Source organism: Oncorhynchus keta, chromosome 2, assembly GCF_023373465.1.
Source record: "Oncorhynchus keta strain PuntledgeMale-10-30-2019 chromosome 2, Oket_V2, whole genome shotgun sequence".
Lineage (NCBI taxonomy): Eukaryota > Metazoa > Chordata > Actinopteri > Salmoniformes > Salmonidae > Oncorhynchus > Oncorhynchus keta.
The window spans coordinates 58,622,246-58,644,131 of NC_068422.1; the positions used below are offsets into that span (position 1 = coordinate 58,622,246).

At 47.8% G+C, this 21,886-nt stretch overlaps 1 protein-coding gene across 7 annotated transcripts in view; it reads right to left on the reverse strand.

The window, feature by feature from the left end:
* nav2a (neuron navigator 2a) overlaps positions 1 to 21,886 on the reverse strand; it is a 316,095-nt gene that overhangs the window by 130,394 nt on the left and 163,815 nt on the right. Inside the window, exon 1 of one of the 7 annotated variants that reach the window (XM_052479059.1) lies at positions 457 to 1,361. The exons of 1 other annotated variant lie outside the window; for it this stretch is intronic. In XM_052479059.1, the coding sequence (XP_052335019.1) occupies positions 457 to 696 (240 nt within the window). In that variant the 5' untranslated portion in view covers positions 697 to 1,361. Of the gene's footprint in view, positions 1 to 456; positions 1,362 to 21,886 lie in introns of those variants that run through there. 5 more of the 7 variants (XM_052479063.1, XM_052479060.1, XM_052479062.1 and 2 more) reach the window with 5 other exon arrangements.

Genomic DNA, 21,886 nt, shown 5'->3' on the forward strand with positions numbered 1-21,886 from the left:
TCGCTCTCTCCACGGAGGCATTTCTGCAGCGTTGCTAAGCAGACCAATAATTCACAAACAAACCAAAACATCCACCCCCTGCTATCCTGAGAGTCAGTTGGCCTTGCTAGCCTGCCTGGACACTGGCAGAGTCATATGCCAAGACACTTTTACATTCACGGAGGCAGTCTCCCCTTCAAGAGCATTCAGGGAATCACATCACTTCCCTGAAGGGGTAACACATCAATGCAGAACCACCCACAGATACTTCCTATTACACAGTGAAAACAGCAGAGCAAACACACATACCTTTGTGGAATAGAGCAAGGGAGAGCGAGGGAAGGAGGTGTGGGATAAAGGGAGTGATAGAGAGAGACGGACAGCAGGGCGAGGAGGGACGGAGGCAAAGGGAGAAAGAGAGGAAAACCGGAGTGACAGAAGACGAGAACGACGAAGCAGTGTCTCACGCTCTCTAACCTGAGTGTCAATACCACCGTCTGTCGCTGGAGCGCGCCTGGTTTTGGGGCGCCCCTGGTGATGTCCCGAGCCCCCCTGGGGGCCCACCGTGAGAACGTGTCTGTCGGAGGGCTTGAGGGGCACGGGCAGTGGTAGGGGCAGGGTGAGGGGTCGCGAGGGCACCTGTGGAATGGGCAGAGCGCTGTGCACCGGCTTGGGCAGTCCCGACTTCATCTTAGAGGCCAGCAGAATGGCAGGCATCTTCCTCCGGGGCACCAAATAGTCTCAGACACACACACACACACACGGTAATGTCCGACCACACTCAAGCAGTTAAACCGACGCTGTCCTCCCAGTAAGCAAACGGTCTTACCAGCTGGAATAAAAGAGTGGGATAATGGGACACAGTCAATGTGTTGGGAAGTGTCCGTGTGGTCTTTCTGAATCCTGACGTTCCTATCTATAAGAGGAGGGATCAGTGGAGTCTCTATCCGACAGTGGGAGCAATAGTCCAGGTCCAGCTCCCTCCCTAAGACCCCACCTGTTCCCTGGCTCTGATCCCTGCTCCGGTTTATTAGGAATACCGGTATTCCCAGTCTCTTATTGGGAATTCCCTGTACTCTGACGGAGGAGCTGGCAGTGTTCCATTTCCCCGGATTAAGTGAGTATTCGTATTCTCTTCCTGGTTTAGCGGAGTTAATTATCTCCTCCGGATGAGAGACGGAAAAACTCTTTGCTTCCCTCGAGGAAATGAGGAGGAAGAAGGGAACGAGGGAAAGGAAGAAGAAAAGGAAAAAACGAGAGAACAGCAACGGAGGACCACTCGCGTCGGCGACCGCTCTGCCTGTGACTGCACTCTCTCTATTCCTCCTCCTCTCTATCTCCCTCCCCAGTATTGGCCCTGTAGCAGGTGTGGCTTAGGGATAGTGGAGGACAGACATGTTTGGATGACAGCCTTAGGCATTCTCTCTCTCTACCGCTCTCTCTCGCTCTCTCTCTCGTCTCCATTGCCACCCTCCTTCTTCATTCTCCCTCCCTCATTCCAGTTTTGTAAGACTGGATGAGAGGACTAGAGCGAGAGTTGTAGCCACTGTAGACGCAGGCAATGCACTCCATACAGTCATACACACTGTGCAGACCAAGACCAACTGCTGAGATACACAAAAAAATGTGTGTGTGTAAATAGCTCTGAGTGTGTGTGTGTGCGTGTCCCCACAAGAATAGAAAAAAAAAAAACATTTGACCAACTGGGGACATTTTGTTAGTCCCCACAAGGTCAAAACGCTTTTTCTAGGAGGTTTAGGGTTAGACTACCCACCCACAAGGTTAATTGTTCAAGACTGTGTGTGTTCGAGACTGTCGGGATCTGGGCCACTCATGTGTTAGATTTCTGCTAGGAAAGGATGAGCCATTCGGGACTGCACTACCCTGCGCATGTTCTCTCTCTCTCTCAATTCAATTCAATTCAAGGGCTTTATTGGCATGGGAAACATGTGTTAACATTGCCAAAGCAAGTGAGGTAGACAACATACAAAGTGAATATATAAGGTGAAAAACAACAGAAATGAACAGTAAACATTATTATTATTATTATTATTATTATTATTATATTATTATATTATATTATATATTATATATATTATATTATTATTATTATTATTATATTATTACACATACAGAAGTTTCAAAACAGTAAAGACATTACACATGTCATATTATATATATATATATATATATATAATGTACAAATAGTTAAAGGACACAAGATAAAATAAATAAGCATAAATATGGGTTGTATTTACAATGGTGTTTGTTCTTCACTGGTTGCCCTTTTCTCGTGGCAACAGGTCACAAATCTTGCTGCTGTGATGGCACACTGTGGAATTTCACCCAGTAGATATGGGAGTTTTTCAAAATTGGATTTGTTTTCGAATTCTTTGTGGATCTGTGTGATCTGGGGGAAATATGTATCTCTAATATGGTCATACATTGGGCAGGATGTATGCAGCTCAGTTTCCACCTCATTTTGTGGGCAGTGAGCACATAGCCTGTCTTCTCTTGAGAGCCATGTCTGCCTACGGCGGCCTTTCTCAATAGCAAGGCTATGCTCACTGAGTCTGTACATAGTCAAAGCTTTCCTTAATTTTGGGTCAGTCACAGTGGTCAGGTATTCTGCCGCTGTGTACTCTCTGTGTAGGGCCAAATAGCATTCTAGTTTGCTCTGTTTTTTTTGTTAATTCTTTCCAATGTGTTAAGTAATTATCTTTTTGTTTTGTCATGATTTGGTTGGGTCTAATTGTGCTGTTGTCCTGGGGCTCTGTAGGGTGTGTTTGTGTTTGTGAACAGAGTCCCAGGACCAGCTTGCTTAGGGGACTCTTCTCCAGGTTCATCTCTCTGTAGGTGATGGCTTTGTTATGGAAGGTTTGTGAATCGCTTCCTTTTAGGTGGTTGTAGAATTTAACGGCTCTTTTCTGGATTTTGATAATTAGTGGGTATCGGCCTAATTCTGCTCTGCATGCATTATTTGGTGTTTTACGTTGTACACGGAGGATATTTTTGCAGAATTCTGCGTGCAGAGTCTCAATTTGGTGTTTGTCCCATTTTGTGAAGTCTTGGTTGGTTTATGTTTCTTTTGATGGCATAGAATGCCCTTCATGCCTTGTATCTCAGATCGTTCACAGCTTTGTGGAAGTTACCTGTGGCGCTGATGTTTAGGCCAAGGTATGTATAGTTTTGTTGTGTGCTCTAGGGCAACAGTGTCTAGATGGAATTTGTATTTGTGGTCCTGGTGAATGGACCTTTTTTGGAACACCATTATTTTGGTCTTACTGAGATTTACTGTCAGGGCCCAGGTCTGACAGAATCTGTGCATAAGATCTAGGTGCTGCTGTAGGCCCTCCTTGGTTGGTGACAGAAGCACCAGATCATCAGCAAACAGCAGACATTTGACTTCAGATTCTAGCAAGGGGAGGCCGGGTGCTGCAGACTTTTCTAGTGCCCGCGCCAATTCGTTGATATATATGTTGAAGAGGGTGGGGCTTAAGCTGCATCCCTGTCTAACCCCACGACCCTGTGTGAAGAAATGTGTGTGTTTTTTGCCAATTTTAACCGCACACTTGTTGTTTGTGTACATGGATTTTATAATGTCATATGTTTTACCCCCAACACCACTTTCCATCAGTTTGTATAGCAGACTGTCACGAGTCCGACCGAGGGTGTTTCCCCTTCCCGGGCGGTTGGCGCTCGGCGGTCGTCGTCACCGGCCTATTAGCTGCCACTGATTGTTTTTCCTCTCCCTCCTTGTATGTTTAGTGGTAGCACCTGTTCATGATTAATCAAGTAATTAGTTTGTCTTTATTAGACAGCCGGCCCGCCTGGTTGTTGTGCGGGATTATTGCAGTGTAACCTTCAGCTCTGTTGTTAGAAGTACGTGTTAGTGCCTGGTCGTTACTTTTTCCGTTGTACATTCTCTTTCCCTGTGTTTGGGGCCGTTACTATTGTGAGCACCCTGGGATGCGTTGGCGCTATTAAAGACGCACAGCTTTGCACTCACTGTCTCCTGCGTTTGACTCCACACACCTACGACACCTGAAGTGTTACAGAATCCCGCACCTAAATCAAATCGTATGGAGTCAGCAGGAGCAGCAGCCAACCCTCTCCCATCGATGGAGGAACGGGTTCTCCACCACACCACCATTCTCCATCGGATCGGATCCGCGATGGATCAAGTGATGGAGAGAATGGACCGATGGGAGAGGAGTGGTCTCCTCTCTCCACCTTCGGCACCCCGACTCCGGTCTCCCCATCACTCGACTCCAGCACCCTTCGTCTGACGCTACCGAGGGCTTATGATGGAGCGGCGGCGGGTTGCCAGGGGTTTCTGCTTCAGCTGGAGCTATACCTGGCCACCGTTAGACCCACTCCCTCAGGAGCGGAGAGGGTGAGTGTCCTCATCTCCTGCCTCACGGGTCGTGCTCTGGAGTGGGCGAACGCAGTCTGGAATGGCCCAGACTCAGCGCGGGAGCACTACCCAGAGTTTTCCTGCCGCTTCCGTGCCGTATTTGATCACCCTCTGGACGGCCGAGCGGTGGGAGAACGACTTTTTCATCTCAGGCAGGAGAGGAGGAGCGCCCAGGATTACGCGCTGGAGTTCCGGACCTTGGCAGCCGGATCTGGGTGGAACGACAGGGCCCTTATGGACCACTACAGGTGTGGTCTCCGAGAGGACGTCCGCCGGGAGTTAGCGTGTCGGGACACCACTCTGTCACTGGATCAGCTGATTGACATGTCCATTCGACTGGACAATCTGCTGGCTGCCCTTGGGCGTTCAGAGAGGGTCCTGTGCGTTCCACCACCCAGTCCCTCCGCTCCCATTCCGATGGAGTTGGGAGGGGCTGCGCCGAGGGGTACCGGAGGAGGAGGCCTTCCCTGCACCAACTGTGGTCGGAGAGGACACACGTCTGATCGGTGCTGGGGGTCCGTCTGGGAGTAGAGATGGCAGGCGGAACGCTTCTCGGTCACCCCAGGTGAGTCAGCATCAGACTCACCCAGAATCCCTTGTTGGCCATATGTTTGTCTTAATCTCTTTCCTTCACTTTTTTCCCTCTTCCCAGCATAGGGCGCTAGTCGATTCAGGCGCAGCTGGGAACTTTATGGGTCGCGGACTCGCCCTTAAGTTAGGGGTTCCGCTGGTGCCGATAGATTCTCCTTTCCCCGTGCACTCCCTAGATAGCCGGCCATTAGGGTCAGGGATGGTCGGGGAGACCACGGTCCCACTGGACATGGTGACGCAGGGGAATCATAGGGAGCGTATCAGTTTTTTTATTATTGATTCGCCTGCGTTTCCAGTGGTGCTGGGGACTCCTGGCTGGCCCGGCACAATCCTAAAATTTCGTGGAGACAAGGGGTTCTCCAGGGGTGGTCAGAGGAGTGTTCTGGAAGGTGTTTGGGAGTTTCCATCGGTGCCACGTCGGTGGAGAGTCCAGACCAGGGTTCCACGGTGTGCATTCCCCCCGAGTATGCCGATTTGGCAATCGCTTTCAGTAAAGTGAAAGCGACTAAATTACCACCTTATCGACCGGGAAGGGATTGTACGATAGATCTCCAGGTAGACGCTGCGCTTCCCAAGAGTCATGTGTACCCGCTGTCCCAGGAGGAGACGTTGGCAATGGAGACATATGTCGCGGAGTCGCTGGGACAGGGGTACATTCGGCCCTCCATTTCACCCGTCTCCTCGAGTTTCTTTTTTGTGAGGAAAAAGGAGGGAGGTTTGCGTCCGTGTATCGATTATAGAGGTCTAAACGCCATCACAGTGGGGTATAGTTACCCTCTACCTCTCATCGCTACGGCGGTGGAATCGTTCCACGGAGCGCAGTTCTTCACAAAACTGGATCTCAGGAGCGCGTATAGTCTGGTGCGTATTCGGAAGGGAGACGAGTGGAAAACCGCATTTAGTACTACATCCGGCCACTATGAGTACCTCGTCATGCCGTATGGGTTAAAGAATGCTCCAGCCGTTTTCCAATCCTTTGTAGACGAGATTCTCAGGGACCTGTGCGGTCAGGGGGTGGTTGTTTATATCGATGACATTCTGATCTACTCGGCCACTCACACCGCGCATGTGTCTCTGGTGCGCAAAGTGCTTGGAAGACTGCTGGAGCATGACCTATACGTCAAGGCTGAGAAATGCGTGTTCTCTAAACGAGCCGTCTCTTTTCTGGGATATCGCATTTCCACCTCGGGGTGGTGATGGAGGGTGAACGCATTAGGGCCGTGCGTAATTGGCCGACTCCAACCACGGTAAAGGAGGTGCAGCGGTTTTGGGTTTTGCCAACTACTACCGGAGGTTTATCCGGGGTTTTGGCCAGATAGCGGCTCCCATTACCTCACTGCTGAGGGGGCCCGGTGCGATTGCAGTGGTCAGCACAGGCGGACAGGGCATTCAACAAGTTGAAGGCGCTGTTCACTGATGCGCCCGTGTTGGCGCATCCGGATCCCTCTCTAGCATTCATAGTGGAGGTGGACGCGTCCGAGGCTGGGGTGGGTGCCGTGCTATCACAGCGCTCGGGTACGCCACCAAAACTCCGCCCCTGCGCTTTCTTCTCAAGGAAGCTCAGCCCAGCGGAGCGTAACTATGATGTGGGGGACCGGGAGTTGCTAGCGGTGGTTAGAGCTCTGAAGGTGTGGAGACACTGGCTTGAGGGGGCTAAGCACCCTTTTCTCATCTGGACCGACCACCAGAATCTGGAGTATATTCGGGCTGCAAGGAGACTTAACCCACGTCAGGCAAGGTGGGCCATATTCTTCACCCGGTTCCGGTTTACTTTGTCTTATAGACCGGGCTCCCAGAACGTGAAGGCTGACGCACTGTCCCGCCTTTACGACACCGAGGATGGGTCCACGAACCTACTCCCATCCTTCCCGCCTCTAAGCTGGTAGCCCCAGTGGTATGGGAGGTGGACTCGGACATCGAGCGGGCGTTACGGGCTGAACCCGCGCCTCCTCAGTGTCCAGCGGGCGAAGGTACGTGCCGCTTGATGTTCGGGACAAGCTGATTCGGTGGGCTCACGTCCTACCCTCCTCGGGTCACCCTGGGGTGACGAGGACAGTGGGGAGCCTTCAGGGGAGGTATTGGTGGCCTACGTTGGTTAAGGACGTTAAGGGTTATGTCTCCTCTTGCTCAGTGTGCGCTCAGAGTAAGGCTCCTAGGCACCTTCCTAGAGGGAAGCTACAACCCCTCCCCGTTCCACAGCGGCCATGGTCACATCTGTCCATAGATTTCCTGACCGATCTTCCGCCGTCTCAGGGGAACACCGCGGTTCTAGTGATTGTGGATCGGTTTTCTAAGTCCTGCCGTCTCCTCCCGTTGCCCGGTATCCCTACAGCCCTGCAGACTGCGGAGGCATTATTTACCCATGTCTTTCGGCACTACGGGGTGCCGGAGGACATCGTTTCTGATCGGGGCCCCCAATTCACGTCTCGGGTATGGAGAGCGTTCATGGAACGCTTGGGGGTCTCTGTCAGCCTGACCTCCGGTTATCACCCGAGAGTAATGGGCAGGTGGAGAGATTGAACCAGGAGGTGGGTAGGTTTCTGCGGTCGTATTGCCAGGATCGGCCAGGGGAGTGGGCACGATACATTCCCTGGGCTGAAATGGCTCAGAACTCACTACGCCACTCCTCTACTAACGTGTCCCCTTTTCAGTGTGTGTTGGGATACCAGCCGGTCCTGGCACCATGGCATCCGAGCCAGACCGAGGCTCCTGCGGTGGAGGAATGGGTACAGCGCTCCAAGGAGACCTGGAGGGCCGTCCAGGAGTCTCTACGACAAGCGAGTGGACGGCAGAAGAGGAGTGCTGACCGCCACCGCAGTGAGGCCCCGTGTTTGTACCGGGGACAGGGTCTGGCTCTCGACCCGAAACCTACCTCTCCGCTTGCCCTGCCGGAAGCTGGGTCCGCAGTGTGTAGGGCCCTTTAAAGTCCTGAGGAGAATAAACGAGGTGTGTTATCGATTACAACTCCCTTCCTATTATCGAATTAACCCCTCGTTTCATGTGTCTCTCCTCGGGCCGGTGGTAGCTGGTCCCCTGCAGGACAGTGAGGTACCGGAGGTCCCTCCCCCCTCTGGACATCGAGGGGACCCCGGCGTACACGATCCGGGCCATTCTGGACTCAAGACGCCGGGTGAGGGGCCTGCAGTACCTCGTGGACTGGGAGGGGTACGGTCCGGAGGAGAGGTGCTGGGTACCGGTGAGGGACATCTTGGATCCATCCATGTTGAGGGATTTCCATCGCCTCCATCCGGATCGCCCTGCACCTCGTCCTCCGGGCGACCTCGAGGCCGGTGTCGGCGCGCTGCGGGAGCCGCGTCAGGAGGGGGTACTGTCACGAGTCCGACCGAGGGTGTTTCCCCTTCCCGGGCGGTTGGCGCTCGGCGGTCGTCGTCACCGGCCTATTAGCTGCCACTGATTGTTTTCCTCTCCCTCCTTGTATGTTTAGTGGTAGCACCTGTTCATGATTAATCAAGTAATTAGTTTGTCTTTATTAGACAGCCGGCCCGCCTGGTTGTTGTGCGGGATTATTGCAGTGTAACCTTCAGCTCTGTTGTTAGAAGTACGTGTTAGTGCCTGGTCGTTACTTTTTCCGTTGTACATTCTCTTTCCCTGTGTTTGGGGCCGTTACTATTGTGAGCACCCTGGGATGCGTTGGCGCTATTAAAGACGCACAGCTTTGCACTCACTGTCTCCTGCGTTTGACTCCACACACCTACGACACCTGAAGTGTTACACAGACCCTCATGCCAGATTGAGTCGAAGGCTTTTTGAAATCAACAAAGCATGAGAAGACTTTGCCTTTGTTTTGGTTTGTTTGGTTGTCAATTAGGGTGTGCAGGGTAAATACATGGTCTGTTGTACCGTAATTTGGTAAAAAGCCAATTTGACATTTGCTCAGTACATTGTTTTCATTGAGGAAATGTACGAGTCTGCTGTTAATAATAATGCAGAGGATTTTCCCAGGGTTACTGTTGACACATATTCCACGGTAGTTATTGGGGTCAAATTTGTCTCCACTTTTGTGGATTCAGGTGATCAGTCCTTGGTTCCAAATATTGGGGAAGATGCCAGAGCGAAGGATGATGTTAAAGAGTTTTAGTATAGCCAATTGGAATTTGTTGTCTGTATATTTGATCATTTCATTGAGGAAACCATCAACACCACAGGCCTTTTTGGGTTGGAGGGTTTTTACTTTGTCCTGTAACTCATTCAATGTAATTGGAGAATCCAGTGGGTTCTGGTCGTCTTTAATAGTTGAATCTAAGATTTGTATTTGATCATGTATATGTTTTTGCTGTTTGTTCTTTGTTAGAGAGCCAAAAGATTGGAGAAGTGGTTTACCCATACATCTCCATTTTGGATAGATAATTCTTCGTGTTGTTGTTTGTTTAGTGTTTTCCAATTTTCCCAGAAGTGGTTAGAGTCTCTCTCTCTCTCTCTCTCTCTCTCTCTAAATGACACTGGCACAGTTAAAAGCAGGATCAAACATTATGTTGTCTGTGGCACGTAGCATGTAACACAAAGCGACACTAGATGCTTTCTCAGGTCTCGGATTCCTATGGACCTGTGCCCAGTGAGAGGAGACTAGACCACGAATAGAGATAGGCCCTAATGTACTAACAATCTTACTCTATATCAGGCTACAGAGCTTATGCAAATGATAGAGGATTAATCTTCTCTGGAGCTAAAGTTCAATGTGAAGGGATAACAGCAACAGCAGAGCAGTAGCCTAAACGCATTAAAAGACACTCTCTAATCACGAGGCAAAGGGAGAGAATGAATGAACGCAACAAAACACACACAAAGTGAATGCAGATTTGGGCGATGACATCATTGGGTCATTTTTGGAGAGGTGAGGCAGTACCCCCCCACCCCCCTTGGTATATTAATGATACATCCTATTAGCATAATCCTAAATCATGGAAACGTTCCCTCATATCTGATTATGAGTGTGTGTGTGTGTGTGTGTGTGTCTAGATCTATCTCTATGGTCAAAGCGTTGCAAAAATGTTGTTCCTTGCTGAAAGATGTCTTGGGTTGCCGAGGCAACGCCCCCTCCCTGCAGCAGCACCAGCAGATGCAGTCAGGAGCGGAGGTCACTTGTTGTTGTTGCTGCTATTTGAATGGATATTACGTTGACCGCAGCCACTCGGCTGACCAGTAACCCGTCATACAAAATTCCATGACCGTGACAGCCCAAGCGTGTGTGACGCTGACAATGTAAGGTGTGCCGCTAAAGAAAGTGTCACCATAACAACGGAATGTTCCACTATTCCATGATTTCCCCACGACTCCTAGCAACCAACATGTGTCACAGCCAAGCTCTGGAAAAACTCTCCAGAGGAAATGAGAGAAGAAGAAATAAAAAAAAACCACCGTCTTTATGTGATTTCATCTTTGAAGTTAGCTGGATGACAGTCCAGTGCATTCTAATAATACATTCTGATAATACATCAAGCCTACTGTACAATGTGCTATTTCCAATGTAATAACGAACACCCCTTTGGTACAGCCATAGAGATACAATGACACCAATGTGAATATATTTACTATGTATCTATTTACCTCCCTATTCATATAGCCTACAATTGTGTGTGTCGGAAGATAAAAAGGCGGGGTATTTGTTGAGTTAAACCAGTGTGTTGGCTTACATTAAACCCTTGTCCAAAAACATGGACTTCTCTGATGATTCGGTCAACTGAAAAGTGCAAGCCATCTTCTCAGAAGAAGACACACACACACACACACACACACACACACATTTCCATGTTGTTTTCTTAATCCGAGTGGCAGACCTTTTTAATCGTAGCAAGTGTGTGTGTGTGTGTGTGTGTGTGTGTGTGTGTGTGTGTGTGTGTGTGTGTGTGTGTGTGTGTGTGTGTGTGTGTGTGTGTGTGTGTGTGTGTGCCCGCGTGATACTCTCCATCTGTCCTGGGTTGGTGAGTGAATAGATCGGTTGGGCTGGGTCGAGCTGTAGATTCACCAGCGCCACAGTGAAAATGTCAAGCATGGCTCTGTCTCTGGGTGTCGCACTGAACATACAGTGGGGAGAACAAGTATTTGATACACTGCCGATTTGGCAGGTTTTCCTACTTACAAAGCATGTAGAGGTCTGTAATTTTTAGGGACATATCCAGAAAATCACATTGTATGATTTGTAAGTAATTAATTTGCATTTTATTGCATGACATAAGTATTTGATACATCAGAAAAGAAAAAAAAAATACAGACCTCTACATGCTTTGTAAGTAGGAGAACCTGCAAAATCATCAGTGTATCAAATACTTGTTCTCCCCAACGTAGCTCACTGTCACAACACACAGCCATATCACATCCCCACAGCGAAGGTCTAGGATTCCTTTGAGATAATAAGGAAGAAAAAAAATAGACATTTGATTGTTCCCTCGCACTTAGAGGGAGATGACCTAGAAAATCAACTGAGGCCACAGAGAAAACAGGCCACTAAGGGAAAGTGTGTGTATCGGTCTGGATATAGCTGTGTGTGTGTGTGGGGGTCGGGGGGGACAGACAGAGACAGACAGACAGAGAGAAATGGAGAGTCCAGTCCCTTCCTGTCACATGTCGCCTATGAAGGTCATCACTCTGGGGTGTGTTTTCTCTTTCCAAACAAGCCCCCAACCCCGGGCACACACACACACACACACACACACACACACGGCGGCATAAACACAGACAACACACCCAGCAGCACCTAAACAACACATCACATCCAATAACCACAAGGAGGCCAAGCGGGGGACATAGGACTTCCCCGCTGTGTGTGTGTGTGTGTGTGTGTGTGTGTGTGTGTGTGTGTGTGTGTGTGTGTGTGTGTGGGTGTGTGTGTGTGTAACTGTTTTCTTATGTGGAAAATGTATAAAAAATGGAATGTCCACTTGCAGAGAGAGAGAGACTGCTCCATATTAGGTGTTAATGAAACTGGCATAATTGATAAGGACTGCATTACCTCATCTAATATCCACATGCAAACACACACACACACATGAACACACACACACACTTTCTAATTACACTATCCTTTCAAAAGTGCATTAATTGAAATAAAAATGGGGGGACACTGTTCTCCTGAGAATGATAATGAAGAACCTATTAGCCACAAAATACACCATCTAGCCAGAAACCGCAGCCCGTAAGCTAGAGTAGCTATAAGCCTATTACCCTCAACCAATGTCACAGTCAGTCATTCCATTTGTCTTTGTGAGACAGAATGAGACAGAACAAAAATGTGATTGAAAATTAGGAAATTAGGTGGAAAGAGATAGAGAGAGAGGTGGAAAGAGACGAGAGAGAGAGAAAGAGGAGAGAAGGCATGAGGGATAAAAAAACACCGTAGAGAGAGAGGTGGAAAGAGACGAGAGAGAGAAAGAGAAGAGAAGGCATGAGGGATAAAAAAAATACCGTAGAGAAGGGTGATAGAGCGGCAGCCTAACGAAGGTAAACATTCCATTCTCTACCAACACAGATGCATCCTTCAAAGGACCTCAGAAAGACGGTCCCCTGTCACATGTTAGAGCAATACCACAAGGGAATACATACACTCACACACACTAATTATAGAAACCATGCATTCACACACTGCCGTTTACGACAGAACTGTCAAGAATATGAAAGAATAAACCTGGTTTACTAGGTAGTTTGGAAGAATGGCGTACTGATGTGTGTGCATGTGAGTGTGCCTCCATGTATGAGTGGAACTGAGGTGAGACCACAACCCTGCTGTGAGGTGAAACCTGCTTAAGCTCCTCCCGGGGTTAGCCACACACACATAGATGCACACACACACACACACACACACAAATACATAGAAGTGTACACACACACATTACATGTTAGTCATTTAGTAGACGCTCTTATCCAGAGCGACTTACACGAGCAATTAGGGTGTGCCTTGCTCAAGGGCTCATCAACAGATTTTTCACCTAGTCGGCTCAGGGATTCGAACCGGCGTCCTTTCGGCACCCCCATCATGGCAAACGGATGTGTGTGTGAGCCACTGCAGAGAGATGAGAGCGACCCCACTCTGTGGATGGCAGTGCTGACCCAAAGCAGTCACAAGAATTCTCACATCGAATCAAAGGCATGGGGTTATCAAGAGCATTCACAAGAGAGGACACACACACACACACAAACACACACACACACAAACCATTAACGACCGCAACTGTCTGCGGTTGTCAATTAAATGCTTGTAGGGTAGCTTTTATCATCATCCTCAGATTTCAGCTTCAGGAGGAAATGGATGAAGATTAGAATAAAGTCGATTTTTAAAAATCAAATCAAATGTGCTTACCTGTTATACAAAGGCCCACAGCATCAGAGGAAAGGATTGACCAAGAAGTAGGAGAGAGAAAAAAAAAGAGAGAAAACAGATTAGTCAGTTAGTTCGTCATGGCCTGAACTGAAAATGTTTACAATACACCAAGAACGTGAGGAATGAACAACGTTTCAATAACCAAATCAACGTGGTCTCTTTGGTGGGACAGCCGCGGCTACAGAGAGTGGGGAAAGCAAGGGGATCAACATTCTTTTCATGGTTCTTTTCCCTAAGGCACTGCATCTCAGTGCTAGAGGCGTTACTACAGACCCTGGTTCGATTCCCGGCTGTATCACAACCGGCCCGTGATTGGGAGTCCCATAGGGCGGCGCACAATTGGCCCAGCGCCGTCCCGGGTTTGGGCCGGCGTAGGAAGTCATTGTAAATAAGAATTTGTTCTTATTATTACAAAAAAAAGTGTGGTAATTGTCATACAGCTTACCCCGAAAAGGAAAGGAAACCTTATTCGCCCTCGCCCAGTGAGCCAACTCCCCTTCAGCTGAGGTCATTCAGGTGAGAGATCTAATCACATTTATGACCCGCTCACACCCGCCAGGTGCCAACCCTCAGAGACGTACTGCCAACTAAAGCCCACCCAAACCCTCCATTATAGCCTCTTGTTTTATAGCTCTTACTCATAGCTTCCATTCGTCAGGTAATAGTGCTTTTGCATGGCGATGTATTACCGATTAAACGCTTTTATGACGTGGGAAATAAACGCCACGGGAACTGTTTACACACCTGTTTAGCATGCCGTGCGAATATAATGCCTGGTTATGCATTATTGTGACGTTTACCTAATGTGTAAAGCACTATGGGAGAAGGGGTTGAATAGACACATCCTTTATGGTGGGACGTACGAGGTAAAAAATTAAATGAGACGGAAGCAAAAGGGCAAACAACACGCGTGCGCACACACACACAACACACACACACACACACACACACACAACATACACACACACACACCAGTTAACCAGAAAGGAAATCTTCTGAGGCATTGTTATTAGCCTCATTTCCTGCCCTGGGTCTTTGATGCCAGCTCTGTACTGGCGAACGCTGCTTGATCAAATATATTAAAGCCATAAAGTTTGAACGCAGGGCTCTGAGAATGATCAATTTCAAACGGTTTGGGATGAATGAAATCGAAAAAAAAACACACTGAATCACAGCCACAAAACGGAACGACAATTAAAACCGTCAGATTTGGCCCCACGCTCGCCGGGATGGTTCTACTCAGCCCACTCCACCAGTCAAACCCAGGAAGAGTTCGTATTAAAACTAGAGCAATAGCCTCCCCAGACACTTGAAAGGTTTACGTTGTTGGTTGGCCTTTTTTACGAAAGTAATGAATCAAATGAAAGATTGGTTTGAGTTTGAATGGGTATAAGGTTGAGTGAGAATGTGTGCCCGTGCATCCTGTTCTAACAGGGACCCCACAGTGCGTCCAGACGTGTCCTGGCTCCCAGCTCTAATAGAGAATCACTAGTGAGAAAACAGAGGCCTTTCCTGTGAACATCAGGGTTGCCAGATTGGCATGAACCCAGCCAAAACAAAGGGGCAAAAAACAAGCGGAAATCCACCCCGCCAAGACCAAAACACAATTCAGGTCAATGGCAGAAACCATTCTCTAATTCTTGCCTCAACTCTGCACAGGCCAATCTGGCAACCGTGAATTTGGTTTTAGCCGATAGGTTGCCAGGAATACAGTCATGGAAGGGGGAGAGAATATAACCTTGTGGATGAATGTTTCATCCTGTTCTCACACTAATAGAGAGCACTCATTGGCACTAGTGTCTTAGTCTTTCAACCTGAAAGACCATAGAGTATTTCAAATAATCCAGTTGCCGGGTTGGCTACCTCTGTTTTACACTATCCTATGATAAAGTTGGAGGAGAAGGCTCCCATGGTTGCCAGGTGTACGCTCAAAGCTTAAAGATGAGCTACCACTGTGTCCTCGTCTCGTGGAACCACAGATAAAAACAACAAAAACACCCAGGCCCCATAACAATCTCCTCCCAGCTCAAACTAACTAACTGACTGACTGACTAACTAAATAACTAACCAGAACTTACTCTCAGTCTCTCTGCACCAGATGCAACAGTCAGTAAGACGACAGTAGCCCAACTGATCGCTTAGCAGCAAGCCTGTGATCAGATTACGAGTGCTCAGTCAGTCTAGCAATCCCTTAAAGAGTTTAGGGAGGCGGACGGGCAGCCGTGGCAGGAGTCTTAACGCTACGGTGGGTCAGTAAGTCAGCTCTCGCCCCCTTTCCGCACGCTTGTCTTAGGACTAATCCTGTTCCGTGGAGAGAGTGGTGTGTGTGTGTGTGTGTGTGTGTGTGTGTGTGTGTGTGTGTGTGTGTGTGTGTGTGTGTGTGTGTGTGTGTGTGTGTGTCATCTGTAGCTCGCACCACCACATGCAGCCCAAGTTCAGTGTAAGGAAGAGGAGAAAGACAAATGACAAGTGTGTTTATGTGTAGAGAGGGCAAAGGGATGAGTCTCGGGGGCGATAGGGTACAAGACGAGTCACGAGCACCGCACACACACGCTCCAGGGGCTGCGATGTCATCCAAATGATCATGCTTTAATGTCGGACTTTCTAACATTACACTTGTCTTCCATTTACATTCACATTTTTACAGGCAAACATGATTCATTCATGTTTATCACAATACGTATTTACATTTGTGGGAATACCAAACATTTCAATGTTTGGAATGTCCCCGGTTTCAGCAATAGGTCGAAAGAGACAGTCCCGTCACCCCCAACACGGGTGACTCGTTTCACGACACTTCCGACTGTCACGCCCGTATGGCACTGACGACGCTCACGGGAGGCTGAGAAGAGAGACGGAAAGAGGAAGAGCGAGAGGGACGGAGGGAGAAAGAAACATGAGAGAGAGGGAGAGGTAGAGAAAAAGAAAGAACGAGAGAGACACAGGTGACATAGGAAAGGCACCCATTTAAAAAAAACGCCACGAAATTGGGAGGGGGGATTGTGCTGTTTGTGCTGGGAGCCACAGAAGCCCTGCAGCATCCTCTGGAAGCCTCAACCATGTCAGATCACATCAGTGTCCTTGCCAGCATCCAAGCACATACACACACATACACATACAAACAAAAACACACACCCGCACAGATGCACGCATGTGGACACAAACACACACACAGCCACAGAGGCGGCAGCAAAGCCTGTGTCCCCCTGGGAGACAGAGAGGGTTAAGGCTGCTTTACCGAGAGCCAATCTCCTTAAGAAAGTCTTCATAAGACGATGGCACATACACACACTCCTTGAACCCAAACTCAGCCCCCCTCATCCCCCACCCCGTGGGCCCAATCACACAGCTACAGCTTACCATGAAAACTCAATTTCCCCTACTGCTCCCCATCCCTGCCCCTTCCTCCGGATCCTAACGCCCCTGTATCACCCGGTGAACAAGTCCACCAGGCAGAGCGGCAGCAAGGGGTAGTGTAACGTTTGTTGTGGAGCATGACGTATTGGAGGGGCCATGGTGGCTCTGACAGACAGACTCCCTCTGGGCTACAGAAATATATATATAAATATATATATATAAATATAAGAGAGAGAGAGAGAGAGAGAGAGAGAGAGAGAGAGAGAGAGAGAGAGAGAGAGAGAGAGAGAGAGAGAGAGAGAGAGAGAGAGAGAGAGAGAGAGAGAGAGAGAGAGAGAGAGAGAGAGAGAGAGAGAGAGAGAGAGAGAGAGAGAGAGAGAGAGAGAGAGAGAGAGAGAGAGAGAGAGAGAGAGAGAGAGAGAGAGAGAGAGAGAGAGAGAGAGAGAGAGAGAGAGAGAGAGAGAGAGAGAGAGAGAGAGAGAGAGAGAGAGAGAGAGAGAGAGAGAGAGAGAGAGAGAGAGAGAGAGAGAGAGAGAGAGAGATATATGAGCCTTGCCTGGTTCAGAATTAGAGAGAGACAGAGTTCAGAGAGTCAAAGGAGGGATGACTGCCTTGCCTGGTTCACCAATTACTTTGCAGACAGAGTTCAGTGTGTCAAATCGGAGGGCATGCTGTCCGGTCCTCTGGCAGTCTCTATGGGGGTGCCACAGGATTCAATTCTCGGGCCTATCTAACCTCCAAACGAGCTTCAATGCCATACAGCACTCCTTCCGTGGCCTCCAACTGCTCTTAAACGCGAGTAAAACCAAATGCATGCTTTTCAACCGATCGCTGCCTGCACCCGCATGGCACCCGCAAAAGATAATTACTTGACACATTGGAAAGAATTAACAAAAAAACAGAGCAAACTAGAATGCCATTTGGCCCTACACAGAGAGTACACAGCGGCAGAATACCTGACCACTGTGACTGACCCAAAATTAAGGAAAGCTTTGACTATGTACAGACTCAGTGAGCATAGCCTTCCTATTGAGAAAGGCTGCCGTAGGCAGACATGGCTCTCAAGAGAAGACAGGCTATGTGCTCACTGCCCACAAAATGAGGTGGAAACTGAGCTGCACTTCCTAACCTCCTGCCCAATGTATGACCATATTAGAGAAACATATTTCCCTCAGATCACACAGATCCACAAAGAATTCGAAAATAAATCCAATTTTGAAAAACTCCCATACCTACTGGGTGAAATTCCACAGTGTGCCATCACAGCAGCAAGATTTGTGACCTGTTGCCACGAGAATAGGGCAACCAGTGAAGAACACACACCATTGTAAATACAACCCATATTTATGCTTATTTATTTTATCTTGTGTCCTTTACCATTTGTACATTGTTAAAACACTGTATATATAATATGACATTTGTAATGTCTTTATTGTTTTGAAACTTCTGTATGTGTAATGTTTACTGTTAATTTTTATTGTTTATTTCACTTCATATATTATCTACCTCACTTGCTTTGGCAATGTTAACACATGTTTCCCATGCCAATAAAGCCCCTTGAATTGAATTAAATTAAATTAAATTAGAGAGAGAGAGAAGACTTCCATTATCTACCCAACAGTAGAGAACTATAAGACCAATGCTGAAGCCACTCTCATTAATTCTCACTAAACTTTCAAATGTCATCAACTCTCACAAAATAAGTTGAGGAAGCAAAGCCAGTGAAAAGAAAGGGTGATATTACCCTGGCTACCAAATCAATGTTTACTAAACAACAGGCTGGAAAACATTAGTTTCTCTCTCTCTCTCTTCCTGTTTCCCTCTATGTCTTCCTATTCCTATTGAGAATGGAGAAAAGGGGGAGTTGTAGATTTTGCTCCAACGTTTGGAAGGCGACTTACCACCCTGAAGACTTTTAGTGCAACGGACATGAATTAAAATGGCAAAAGAGGATTAAAACAATTTAAAGTCAGGGAGATTGAGAGCTGATTGGAACTGAAACGGTTGAATATGCAACAAATGGAGGGGAAAATATCTCCATTTTAATTTAAATGACCTCAAATATACAATGGAATCATGTTGTCATTCGGGGGGGGATCCAGTGTTTGGTGAACATAAGCTGGCACTATATTCCATTCCCGTGTCAGAGTTCGCTATGGCCAACTCATTGACTGTGCTCAGACTTCCAAATCAATTGGTCAGTTGATCTTGTGATGGTTAACATCTGAGCTGGGCAGATATAATCCCTACCAAGCTGCCATTACATTTAAGGGAATGCTTGCAAAAACAGGGCTGGTTATGAGAATCGTAAGTCAGAAGGACCCACGGGCTAGCTAGCCTTTAACCCCCATTGACCTCAACTGACGGTTTACACCACACAATCGCAATTCACCCAAATGGGCAGGAGCCTACGGGGAGAGCGATAACAGGTCTATTGGGTCATAAAGTAAGTTAGGCTGTCTCCGTAAACCCCTTGCTGTGGGACTCCACTCAGTCAGTCAGTCAGTCAGTCAGTCAGTCAGTCAGTCAGACACACCGCCAGGATATTACTGCAGCCTGGAGGACCACCATCGTCCCTCTTCATTAGCCCTGACTCCGAGTTAGGGTCACACCATAACCACCGTCACCTCTGGATCTGCTGAGCGGGGCAGAGGTATAGTAGCAGAGAGGTCGAAGTGGAGAGGTAGCGGAGATGGATAGGGAAAGAGAGTAAATGGGGAAGGGGGACAATGGATTTGTGAACTTGCTCACCTCCAATCCAGTGTGCTCTAGGGGATGGTTGGTGATGCTTGGATAAGCGGGAACCAATCAAAGAGAAGTCTCAAAGAACGAGAGCATCGGACTAAAGATCACAGCAAATCACATACTGCTCTCTAGCAAGAAGGGAAGATGACTCTGAGTTCAATATCTCTGGGAAGGATAGATCTGCTGTCGGTCACAGTAGTCCAATTAAGTGTGTTTGTTTATGTGTGTATGTGTGTGTGTGTGTGTGTGTGTGTGTGTGTGTGTGTATGTGCGCATGTTTCCGTACTACCACGCGTGTGTGTGTGTGTGTGTGTGTGTGTGTGTTTTGGACTCTCCACAGGGAAAGGAGACCAGAGCAGATTACGAGGACGGCGGCTCCATATGGGTCTAAGCAGGTCTGATGCCCAGCTCTGGAATCCATCCCAGACTGTCCTGGCTCGAACCCAAGACAAGATCTCTTCAGCTGGCAATGTTCTGCTGGTTCTCCCCGGCTGCCTCATGTTCTACTCACAACAGAGCAGGGACACCGAGGTAGGGAGATCCACAGAGGGTAAAGAGTTCAGCGCTAAAGCTTTCGAAAGACTGAACACTGTTTTTAATCTGCGCTGCCTCTCACAGAGTATCGACTCTGTGTCCAGGGATTCGACAAACTGACATCAAGCCAGAAGCCGGAGTCAAACATAGCTCTTCCTTTGACTTTAATTGAGGTTTACTAGTGGAGTCTGTGGTTATGTTGAGACTTCCTTAAAACCACAAAATTGAAATGTCTCCTATTGATGTCATTACTTACTTACTTTGTCAACGTCTCAAAATGTTGGATAAATACCCTTTGTGTGACCTGGTTTCAGATTATGATGCTGTTCCGTTCCTAGGTTAATTCATTGCAGTGACGAACCATGCAGTGTCAATCTGTGAGTTGGATACTTGTCCTGTGCCCTACTTCCCTTGATCCTAAGTTGATTACAGTTGAATACTGTACCTCTTTTCTCCGTTCCTCCGCGCAACCTGGCCTGTGACTCTCTCCAAACCTGACTTATTCATGACAACAGATCTTTGATTCAGAAACGTTGAGGAAATTGAATTAGGGCGACCTGGATAAGAAAATCTGCATGAAATCAGACGCGCTCCTCAATACAAATACAGAATCACAGCTGGTTGTCACGGTAATCTGTAAAGTATAAATCATGGCGCCTGATAAGATTTCCGCCATTAAATCAACACAGCTCTCTCTCTCTCTCTCTCTCAAGACAATTTCATTAATCACGGCAAACACAGTTTGTCAGTTTCACGACTCAAAATAGCATCTTGTGTCTACAGGAAATGAATCCTAATTTTCTCGTAGGAGGTACTGGCATTCTGACGCGGTTGAGTTGGTGTGTGTGACTGAGTGTGGCGTCATGCATTCTGATTCCATCCACCAACTGTCTCTCTGGGATGGGACAGAGCGTGCCAGGAGTTCAGATGGGGCTCCATCGCTCCTCTTTAAGAGCTGCCTGAAGTGTAAATGAGCCTCTCTCTTGGAGCACTCATCCCTCCTGCACTCAGAGTTGTATAGCTCAGCCACTGTAGTTGTGATTTGGAGAGATGGTTGCAGTGCCAGGATGATTACACGCACCAGAGACACCGCTAAGCCTGAATAGGGAGAGCAATCAAACTCCGAGCCCAATCAGTTTGAAGTATAGTTCTTCTGTCACACACTAGATAAAAAAGGGTTAGATTCGTCTTGATATCTGGTTCAACGATCTCTACATGGAACCCAAAAAGGGTTCTACTTGGAACTGAAGGTTTTTCTAATGGGGACAGATGAAGAACCCTTTTGGAACCCTTTTTCTAAGAGTGTAGAGACTGGTGAACCAGAAATCAAGGCTTTGGTTCTTCAAATGGTTCTCCTATGGGGAAGAGCCAAAGAACCCTTTACGGTTCTAGACAGCACCTTTTGTTTAGTGTAGTGTTAAAGATTTTAAAAGCCTGGGTTTCACTTGAAAACCCATCTAGTAGAAGACTTACTGAAGCGAATAGTGTTGTACTAACGGCCTACAGTTGCCTTCACTACTGGGTCATAAAAGGCTTTGAGGAACATTCTTTGTCCGTGAAACCACCAATACAGTAATTACTGTTATCTACACACATTTCACCACTTTGGTCTGAAACTCGTATTTCTCTGCGGCTGTGTTCTTTATCAAGACCTTGGGCTCAATCATTAGTAAGCCTAGCACTCCGTATCTGATCACTTGATTTAATGGGAGGCAATAATAACCCTAATGACGCTATAAATCAGGGCTGGTCCAGTAAAATCAGACATACAAATACTATTTTGGATTCTGCCTGTGACATTTCAACCCTTCAATAGCATGACTATGGGAGATGCTGTAGCTCGTGATTGGGTGTGGTGAGAGGAAGTCGTGAAGATGGAAAGTGCTTGATCTCTCAGGGTAGATATTGATTTTCATTCTGGACGCTTTCTG